This window comes from Dipodomys merriami, unplaced genomic scaffold (assembly GCF_024711535.1).
Source record: "Dipodomys merriami isolate MVZ:Mamm:240054 unplaced genomic scaffold, mDipMer1.0.p SCAF_5, whole genome shotgun sequence".
In the NCBI taxonomy this organism is placed as follows: domain Eukaryota; kingdom Metazoa; phylum Chordata; class Mammalia; order Rodentia; family Heteromyidae; genus Dipodomys; species Dipodomys merriami.
The window spans coordinates 57,191,110-57,202,374 of record NW_027206068.1 but is presented as its reverse complement, the minus strand read 5'-3'; the positions used below and the strand labels follow the sequence as shown (position 1 = coordinate 57,202,374).

Genomic DNA, 11,265 nt, shown 5'->3' with positions numbered 1-11,265 from the left:
AAGAAGTCTGATGAACTGCTTAGAACAAAGTACATTTTGAGAGGAATAAATAGCTCAGGGAACTGCAGAGCTTTTGTCATGACTAGCTTATGCTCCCTGTATGAACCAGAGGGACCACGACAGAGGACACTGGCTGAAAAGAAAGCTTTCTGATGAAAACATAGGTACTTTACACATAGCTATTTCTTCCAGCAAAATATATGCACCAAGAGACTTTAGTACAACGTAGACTTCAAAATATTTGTGAAATTCCTTTTCTCATGCTTCTGCACTGAGGTGGCTTCATCTACAGAAAATGATCGAAATATATTAGGAATTAGTAGATGATTTACTGTTAACAGTTGTCATAACCACAAAAACCATAATCTTATAAACTGAGTCAATGTTCCTTAATCTTGTTTGAAAATTGCATTAACTCTGGTGGAATTCTGTCCATGCCATTAAAAAAGAATTTAAATAGTTTAAATAGGGATACAGGTTGACCCATTGTAACAATGAGATGTACAATGAGATGTACAAGACACTACGTTGAAGACGAACTTTACAACTTGCAGAGGGGGCCGGGGAGGTGGGGAGGGAAGGAATGGTAGGGAAAATCAAAGGAGGAGGCAACAAAGCTTGATAAGAAATGCACTCAATACCTTGCTCAGGTAACTGTAACCCCTCTCTCTGTACAGCATTTTTGCAATTAAAAACCGTACCAAACTAAATACCGCGGTCATCTTTGCACGAACATTTCCTTAGAGAAACTGCACTCGGGTGCTTTATTCAGAAAAAAGGAACTGAAAGTTCCGTTCCGTTCCAATCAATGGATGGAACCTTAGCTTCAGTCCTGGTTTTAGGATTTGCACCGCAGCAGCCCAGGGCTCCAGCAGGGAAGGCGGGAAACCGCCTGGGGCGGGGCCAAGCGGAACTCCGAGGCTTTACGTCAACCCTGTGCTCCGCCCTCTTCACGGGTTTGTGAAGTCGCGGGAGCGACTAGGGAATGTTAAAACTAGTGCCCAGGACGCACGCGCAAAATCTGGAGGCGGTGCGGGCGCTTGCGTGCGTGTGACGTCACGCGCGCGCCTATCTGAACACTTCCTGGTTTTCCTTGCATCCTGAGCGTAAGTGAAATTTGGAGTAGGTGTGGGGTCCGCGGCGTGGGGAAGGTGGGTAAGGGCCCTGGACAGACACGAGGAGGAGGCGGATTTCGTTCAGGTGAAAGCAGGTGCCGTTATCGCGGAGGAAACTCCCATGGGGCTGACATTTAGCCTGGGGCCTTCTTCCCTGGCGTGGAGGGAGACGATCGTAGCCAAGGCCAAGGCCCGCCTCTTGGAGCGCCAAAGGTCTGGGTGTGGCTGGTGCTCACACTTTAAGATGAGATCCTGAGGAGTTTGGTGAGGGTCCGGCAGGAAGCGTGAAAATTAAGATTATATCCTCCATGCATAAGGGAACCTGCAGTTCAATGGAGGTGGTTCTTCATCTTCCTGTTCCTCCTCCTCCTCCTCCCCCCCCCTTAGACATTGGAGGGAGGGGGTTCACCTAGGAAGCACCTGTTTTGGGTTCAGTCTGACAATGCAATATAACAACTGCAGGAGGGATTGCAAAGGCCCTCAAAGAGAACATTTCGCCCCTCCTCCCCAGTTTAAGTTTTAATTCATAGGGATAAAATATGTTAGTGAAGTTTTTACAGATCTTAAAACTAGCCAACGGGGGATACTTTTACACACAAAACTTAAATAGAAAAGAATTAAGCTCCAATTCCCCAGAAGAATGCTTTGTGTTGGTAAGTAGTCCATTGGCCTGGCCACCTACCCCACCCCATCTAGCTTTTTTTTTTTTTAAGAAGAAAATGCAAAACTAAAGCAAAGAGGCTTATTTCTTTTTATTTCTTTTTCTTCTTATTTCTGTTTATTTCTCTTTTTTTGGAAAAAATACTGGTATTTATATTTTCCTTAGTTGAATTTACTTTGGACATCACTGTGAAGCAGAACTGATATGCCACTTGAATTATTAAAAGATGTTAATGGAGTTACTGCAGTTCAGCCACTAAGTAATTTACACAAAATAGATTTCAGATGCCTACAGCCAGATTGTGATTATAGCAAGAAATATATTCAGGTAAGAGGTTTCTTAAGTCAGAATGCATTTTCCTTCTCAAAGGAATACTATTGTTTATACTTCATTTCTTTATGAGAGCTGTTTTAAGAATAATTTTATCTTTTTTTAAAATTACAGTTGAGACTGTATAGTTCAATAAATTCCTTTTACTTTGCAACATTCGTTTAGTAAACATTTCACTGGATTCTGTGATTCACTGGGATGTTTCACAGGTACATTCAAAGGTGAATGATTGTGGTCGCTATACTAAAAGTGGCAACATTTATGTGAAGTTTGACATGTTGCTACCCAGTCTCTACATCTAATTGTGGTAGTATTGCGATACATGGGTGTGAGAGACTTTGTTTTTGATGAGTTGGATCAAGAAAGTTGAGCTAGAAGTTCCAGAAAGACAGCTTTATTTTTCTCTTAGATAGAAACAGTTATGTGTATGTTGAATTTGGATGCTACCTTAAAGATATGGAGGACTCTTAGCAGATTTATCAGTAGGAGAAATACATGATTCATTTTGAGTTCAAACTACTCTGCCTCTAATAAAAGAATATATTGTATATAGCAAGTTTAGAAGAAATATACTTGATTTGGAAATACTGTAAAAATCTAGGTGATCAATGACATTGAATCAGTGGAAAAAGAATGGTGGGAAGGCTGTAGATAGAAAAATATTAAATTTAATAGTAATAGAAAAGGCATTCATTGAACTCTTTCCATATCTATAAAATACCTATGTATATACATATATTAGTATACCCACATAGATATATGTATTTAAAGATAACATACCTAACATACCAATCAACTCTGTGTAAATGTAGGTACTCCTTTCACAAACTTCAATTTGCCTGAGATCAAATAACTAATAAGTGATAAAGGTGGAACTTAAATCTAGACAGTTAGCTTTAGTTTAACATTATAATAAACAGAACTTGTACAGCCAGGCATGGTGTCAAATGCTTGTAATTCCAGATACTCTAGAAGAGGAGGCAGGAGGATCTCCAATTTGAGGACAGCCTCAGCAAAGTTAGGGAGATCTTATCTCAAGACAAAGTAGAAACGAATGAACTAAATGGTAGTGTGGCTCCCAGTCGAGCACTTATATAGTACACTCAAGGCCGTAGATTCCATTCCATAAAAAGAAACAAAAATAGAAGAAAAGGAAGGTCTTGGAGAACAATTAGACTAGAGAGAGGAGGAAAAGAGTTAAAAAAAACTGGTCTGCTATTGATTCCTAACCCACCTGGCCTAGACAGTAGGAGGCATGAGCAACTTGGGGATTCGATGACTTTCAGTTTTTACATATGCCTGAAAAAGTCTGGAAATATTTAAGTTTTAATATGCAATAAACAAACATTTGGAGCTCAAGGATCTCTTATAGTTGTTTTGGCCACAGCATAGAAGAGAAGATACCTGTCTTAGAGGAGTCAGTGAAACAAGGTAGCACACGAAAGAGATAGAATGTCCAGATAAGTAGAAAAAAGGAAGTTGTGTTTTGGATACTTAGGAAGGCAAGTTTAAAAAAGTGATTAATAGTACTCACTTTGGGAATCCTGTAATTGGGTCTTTCTTATTTGGCAATTTTAAATGTGCTTTTTAAAATTTTACTACATTTCCCCCTTGTAGTACAGTGCTTATTAAGTGCAAAGTTCTTTTTCTTTCCCTGCGGTTTTCCCCTGCTGTACAGTACATGTTCCATGTTCAAGTTTGCCCAGTAATTTACTTTAGCAGCTCAACTTTATAAATGCTATAGAAGTTGCTAAATTTAGGTCTACTCTTTTACTGCTGTGGCAGCTTTTGGGGTTTGTGCAGATTCTTTGCCAACAGATATAAGCTACACGTTTGCAACCATCTCAAAGGGATCAGACAGTTGACATTGATCTTGGCATCACCTACTCTTGTGTTGGTATCTTCCAGCATGGAAATAGGCCTTCTCATCTTAGTCGGGAAAACAAACAGTTCAAATAGCTAGTAGAGATTGGCATTCCCACTGTCTTTGCCAAGGACCAAAGATTTCTGGTTGATGGTAGATGATCACTTTGAATTTTAGATAGTATCTATTGGATCTAATAACCTCAAAAGTTATTAGTCATTTGAGAAGATGGGTTTTACTAGAGCACTAAAATGCAAATCCACTTTTCGGTTGTTTGGGGATTGAATGCTAGGTGTGGAACTGAAAGCACGGTATATCTGAGAAGATTGTCCTTGCTTGTTACTGGGTCTTGTGAGTGGGTTCTGAAATTTGTTAACTTTTTAAATTTCTTTTTGGTCAGCCATTGGGCTTGAACTCTGGGCCTGGGCACTGTCCCTCAGCTGAAGAGTTCAGGGCTAGAGCTCTACCACTTGAGCCACAGCGCCACATACAGTTTTCTGGTAGTTTTCTTGAAGATAAAAGTCTTATGGACTTTCCTGCCCAGGCTTGGCTTTCAGCCGCAATCCTCAGATCTCAGCCTCCTGAGTAGCTAGGATTACAGGCGGGAGCCACGGGCTCTGGCCTTTCTTCACTTTTTTATTGTTAATTTGTAGCACTTTGTCCTTTTTTTTTTTTTTTTTTTGCCAGAGCTGGGGCTTGAACTCAGGGCCTGGGCACTGTCACTGAGCTTCATTTGCTCAAGGCTCGCATTCTACCACTTGAGCCCATTGCCCCTTCCACCTTTTTATGTTTATGTGGTACTGTGTAGTATTAAGGAATCAAACCCAGGTTTTCATGCATTTCTTCTTTGTACATATTTTATTGATGATTACTATCTTTTTTTGTCAGTCGTGGGCCTGAACTCTGTGCCTGGGCGCTGTCCCTCAGCTCTTCAGCTCAAGGCTAGTGCTCTACCACTTGAGCCACAGCCCCACTTCCAGCTTTTTCTGCTTATGTGGTGCTGAGGAATGAAACCCAGGACCTCCTACATGTAAGGCAAGCACTCTACCACTGAGCCACCTTCCCAGCCCTGATGATTACTATCTTATAAATAAAACTGATTATAAATAAAAATGATTACTGTCTCATTCTTATTGCTGGCTTAAAGTGTGACACTAATGTGTGTATTATGGGATCTATTTTTAAACTTTTTTACATGAATATGTATCTATGTGGATAATTCCAAAGAACATATAATAGTATTATTAATCTTAGAGCCAGAAAAATTGTAGAAACCATCTAGATTAAACATTTCATTTTATCTTTCTGATTAGATGGTTTTCCAAATTGAGCGGGCTAGCTACTGAATCAGAACAAAGACCAAATTGAACTGGTGTCCTGATGTTTTGATTTTGCCATACGGTCCTTATTTATTTATGAGAGTATCATTTTGCACTTGGAAATTTTCCTTTTAAAAATTCCATTCCCTGCCAGGCACTCGTGGCTCATGCTTGTAATCCTAGCTGTTGAGGAGGCTGAGATCTGACAATCACGATTCAAAGCCTTGAGCTGAAGAGCTGATGGACATTGCATAGGCTCAGAGTTCAAGCCCCACAACTGACAAAATTTTTTTTTAAAAAAGATGCATTCCCTTCTTAGAGTGTGTGTCTCCCCACCCCTCCCTCCATCCCTCCCTTCTGGTTTTGTTGTTATGGGACTAATAGGGCAAAATCTTAGGAGAGTTGATTTAGTTCATTTTTATATGTGCTTATCTAATAAGGTAAGCATATTCTTAACTAATAAGATAAACCTATTTATACTTAATTTCTTAATTAAAAATTAAATATTAAGTAAAAATAAATATGAAAATAATAAACACTATTTTTAGGACCTGTGATTTTTTCTAGTAAAATAAATTAACATTATTTAATACCTTATAAAAAGTTACTTGAAAACACAGTATATTGACTTCAAAGTATCTGCCTAAGTAAAAATTAGATAAAAGATAATTATTTGGGAATAGAATAGTCTTACAATGGGAAATGCATGTCATTGTAAACTGAAAATATTTAGGGAGGTTGACTCAAGGAGAAGTTTTTAAAGGCAAAATTGAGGAACATTGTGTCAGACATTTTGATATAATAATCCCTAGCCATAGTGATTAGTAACAAGAATGGCACCAGTCAGGTTAAGCATACAGATACTTTAACAGAACTGGTTTATGTGGCATTTGTACAAGGTTGTGATCCTGGGTGAATCTTGGGATAATTACTTACTACTATCAGGCAGTCTTACATGCGAACTCTCTTTTCAGAACCTCTAAGTAGTTTTATTATTTATCTTTTGGTTAGGGTTGACACAAGTGACTAGTTTGCTTTCAGCAACTTTCACAAAGGTGATAGTCTAATACTTTAAAATTATTCTAATTTTTAACTACTTTTTTCTCCTTTTCAGGGAAAACTCTCACTTATCTCTTCTTTAAATTATCGTCAAAGTGGAACAGCTATTTTGAAGTTTGGACTTCAAGGTTTCTGTGTTGGTAGGCTTGCTTCTGCTTAGCTTTTTACCTGTAATCTATACATATGTAAATTTACATTCACATATATACACATGTATATTGAACAATTTTTAATAAGTAATACATTCCCAGTAATCTAAAAAACTATATGCAGTAAAATATTAGATTTTTTCATGGCCCTGGAGTTCAAACTTAAGGCCTTGTACTTAGTAGGCATGCGTATTACTACTTGCTTCATTCCTTCAGTCCTTTTTCCTTTAGTTATTTTTTCTGATAGGAACTATACTCCTCCTACATACAACTCTTACATGGCTGTATTACTGGCACCTCTTTCCATACCAGTTCATTTGTTGAGAGGTGTCTTGCTGACAGCATAAGCTGGCCTTGAACTGTGGTCCTGTCAACCTCTACTTCCCAAGTATCTGTGATTACAGTCATGAGCCACTTTACCCAGTAATAATTATCTTTTCAATCTCTTTCATTTCTTCAATGTTATGTTAAATTCATGTGTTTTCATATCTAACCTTGTTACCTAACTGTTCTTCCTATTTCTGATTTTACTGATGAGACCTAGATATTTTAGTAACTTAACTTTCTTAACAGTTTACTTTTCAAGCCAGTCTTTCTTAAAAAAGTATCGTTATATAGGGAAAATCTCTTTTTCTTTGTCATCTTTCCTGGTAAGGCAAGAGCATTTGAAGGTTATAAAGTAGACCTCATGAAGTCTGTTATTAAGGCCAGGTGTAGTGGCTCATGCTGTGTGGGAGGTGGAGATAAGTAAGGCTTTGAGGACAACCTGGACAAACACATTAGAGAGACCTCATCTTCACCAATAATCTAGGCATGATCTTGTATGCCTGAATTCCTAGATATGTGAGAGCCATTGGTAGCCTTATCATAGTCTGAGTCTAATACAAGACTTTATCCAGAAATTACTAAAGCATAAAAGGTTTGGGAGCATGGCTCAGGTAGTAGAGAACTTGCTGAACAAGTATGAGGCCCTGATTCAAACTCTAGTATCACTAAAAATGAAAACAGAAATAATGTCCACACCTTCAGTGTGTCCATGGCTTTGCTGAATGCTTCCTTGCTTTTTATACTTCCTTAATAGGTACATCCTAAATTGGCATTTCCTCATGTGGTTCTTCTTGTTCACTTCAATTAGTTCTACTGCGTGGTTGATCAATTTGAAAATTAACGTCTCTAATCACTAGATCCTGGATTTATATTTATGGACTGGATTAGAGACAAAAGAAGTAAAGCAGTGTGTTCTTTGGGGTTTGTTTTTTTTTTGGCACTTATAACTTTGAGATTTTCAAGTGAAAGATAATGCACATTAGGTTGAAGCCTTACTGTTGAACAATAGCAATGTTTATGAACATACTTTTGGGGTGCATTAGCGCATTCATTGTAACCTTGAAATTTCTCTGAAGTCTCTTTATTTCATTAAGGTTTTATCTAAACAGTTGGTGTCTTCTCTCCCAGCATGGATGTATCACAGTTTATAAAGCACAGTATATGTATTTTTGAAGAACCAGCTGTTTGTAATTTAAATAGAACAATTGAAGAAATAATGAGTGAACAACATATGAGACTCTGAACTGTTTAGTGTAGATTAATTATTTTGACCGTGACTAGAAATGAAACATTTTGACATGATCTATTAGACACTTCTAAATTTAATAGCTGGAATTTATTCACTTTCTTTTGGTTATAAACATAAACATGAAATAACATAGTAGAAGATGATTATTATATGATGTTATTTACAATAAAATTTCTATTTTCTGTTATTTCTATTTCTATTCTACTTGAAACTTGTTATAATTTTTATTTTAATGTCTTATAGCATTCAGCACATTATTTTTGCAGTATTTAAATTATAAGTGCAAGCTAAAAGCTAATTGCAATTATTCTAATTTCTCCAGATTACATTTTGAAACTAACTTTTAAAACATAGTTATCATTTTGTTGTGTATATAAAAGTTATGTCTGTTTTTCTGTTTTCTCAACAGAGAAAGAAAATTCAAAATCAAAAGTCAGTACTATTTATATATTAGTTTTGGGAAAATTAGCAGAGGACTGCAGCAAAGTTTTCTTTAAAAGGGTAAGTATTTTATCTTTATTTCTTTGTAAGAGTTCAGAGTTATTAATCATGGTGTATTTACTTTTTTTGAGATTTGTCATACTTTTCATTATGTGTTTTAAAAAAAGATACCTAAAAAGTGACACTATTAAACTAAAAAAGTCCTGTGATGGGTAAAATTGATTATTGGCATAGAAGAACAGTATCTTCTTTTGCTTTGTTCCAACTTATAATATTCAATTGAATGTCTAAAATTATGTATATATTTAATAAATTTTAATGAAAATTCATATAAACTTATTTTCTGTTCATAATACTTTCTTACATTAAAAAAAAGTTCGTTCCTCTGGAATCCTAAACAAAGTAGTAACCAAGCTAACCAAGAACATGTGTGAAGACCCAGAAAAGCAAAGATGGTTCAATGTAAGAAAACTAGTCCCTGAAATGCACACATTACTGGAAGAAAAGGGAGGAAATCACATGATCATATCATTTGACACAAAAAATATTTGATAAAAATTCACCCCATACCTTCTCAGAAACTAGAAATATGTAGAATTTCCTCACCATGATGAAGTGTGTTTATAAAGATCATATAGTTCTCAGTAATGAGATACTGAAAGCTTTCTAGTATCAGGAACAAGGTAAGGATGCTTGCTCTACCATTGATAATGAACGTTCATGTCATTCTTAAAGTTATACCTTTAAGAACAGAAGCAGTAGGATATGGAAATGGCTCAGCAGTAGAGTGCCTGCATGATAATCCTGCCTGGAGGCCCTGAGCTGAAACTCCAGTAATGTAAAAAAAAAAAGAAAGCAAGAAAGAAAGAAACTAATGGAAATAGCAAATTTTGTTGTTAGATTTTCTTAGCCTAAATAAAAGAAATGTATACACATGCAGTAACTTAGTAAATACATGATCACAAATGAGACTGTGTGACATAGTCACACAGTAGCATCATCTGTTTTCATGGATTAAAACCCCTATATCCACACTGCCAGTAGTGTAGCCACTACTGATGTGTGGCTTGAGATGTACTTGGTGTGGCTGTGGAAATAAGGCTGTACATTTTATGCAACCTGAATTTAAATAGTGACTAACAAATTTGCTGGCTAATTGATACTCAGCTCAACAGGTTAGTCACTCTTTGGTGGATAATCTTAGAGATTATTTTTTTCTACAAATATATTAAAATTAATTTTTTAAACTATATGAAAACTTTAATCAGTCAGCAGTTAGTATCCAAATAAGCTGTTTAGCCTTAGAGCTTTCTTTTATGTAATATTGCATGCATATTAAAAATTTGATTTCAATCTATTTTGAATAAGGTTATTACAAGCAAGTAAATGACATATGGAGAAAATCTCTGCTTTGTAAAAAAAACTACAGTTTCAAGTGATATTGTCTATATTGTGTCTCTATTTTCACTTGCATTCATTTAGACTCAGTAAACATTTATTAAGGGTTGACATTTTGAAAGACACTGTGCTAACCTCTAGAGAAACTAAATTAATAAGATACAGTGTTTGACCTTATGGAAACCACTATCTCCAGTCTAATGGGAAATCACTGAATGATGGTAATTATAATAAGAAAGCGAGGGTAGCAGCTTCAGTAAACTATGAATCTGCCTAGAGGGTTTCTGAAAGGATTCAAATTAGTAAACTTCTTGTATTTCTTATCAGTACATTTTATTTTTAATGAAACATTTTATTAGGTGTTAAGCATTTTATTATGGAAAATTCCAAAACAAGTAGAAACAATGATATAGAAAATGTCCATATATCTTTCATATAACTTCATCAGTTCCTGTCTACTTTATTTGTCATATCTTCAACTCACTTTACTATTTGCAATAATTTGAGGCAAACTGAAGAAACTATATAATTTCACCAAAATTTCATTATGTAAAGTAGACACCAAAACTATACATAGATGTATATTGTACAACAACTTATATAAAGAATGGTACTGTGTGTCACAGTAAAATTAGTCCACCAAACATTAACGTTAGTTTTGTACTATAAAGTATTGATGAACTTATGTCTGTATACGCATCTATATATCTTTCTTTTTAGTTGGACATACTACAGTTTTATTATTATACCTGAAAAAATTGACACCAATTCTGTTAAATAATAAAATGTGAAGTCAGGATTCCTTTTTCTCTGATAATTTCACACAAATTATTATTCATTTTCTTTCCTTCTGTCAGAGTAACAGCTGAGGTAGGGAAATCACTATGGAGGCTTTATAGTACTTGAAACTAAAGCATGGTAGAACTGGAGTGGACATGATTTTTTACATGTGTTTGCAAGCTTTTAGTAATCAGTGAGCTTGTTTTTCAGTTTTTCAAAACAACACAAACGTCTATGAGAATATCTGCTCCCTAAATTCTGAATTTAAATTTTTAATGCCAAATTTTAATTCTTTTTCTTGCACTAAGTAAATATTTGAACTAAAACAGTTGTTCTTCATATGAATACCTTATTAATTGTGTTAATTTACAGTGGCATATGTATGGCTCATATTCACTGTACACAGCGAAATGTCTTGCTAGAAAATTAAACTCATAGCTTTTGAGAGGAAATCTTATTAGAAATTCTGAAATATTCTTTAATCCATTAAGTTTTTTTTAATTCTGTATCTTATTTAGGGAAAGTATGCAAATTACTGACACATATATGTATATGGAACTAGAAAAATTGAGG

General features: G+C 35.6%; 1 protein-coding gene across 7 annotated transcripts in view; it reads left to right on the top strand.

Moving 5' to 3' along the window:
* Positions 1-1,024: 1,024 nt before the first annotated feature.
* Pot1 (protection of telomeres 1) overlaps positions 1,025-11,265 on the top strand; it is a 54,664-nt gene continuing 44,423 nt past the window's right edge. For 3 of the 7 annotated variants that reach the window (XM_069996681.1, XM_069996680.1, XM_069996677.1), the window contains exons 1-4: positions 1,113-1,200; positions 1,942-2,103; positions 6,404-6,488; positions 8,483-8,574. In XM_069996681.1, coding sequence (XP_069852782.1) covers positions 1,981-2,103; positions 6,404-6,488; positions 8,483-8,574 — 300 coding nt within the window. In that variant the 5' untranslated portion in view covers positions 1,113-1,200; positions 1,942-1,980. The other 4 variants (XM_069996678.1, XM_069996679.1, XM_069996683.1 and 1 more) reach the window with 4 other exon arrangements.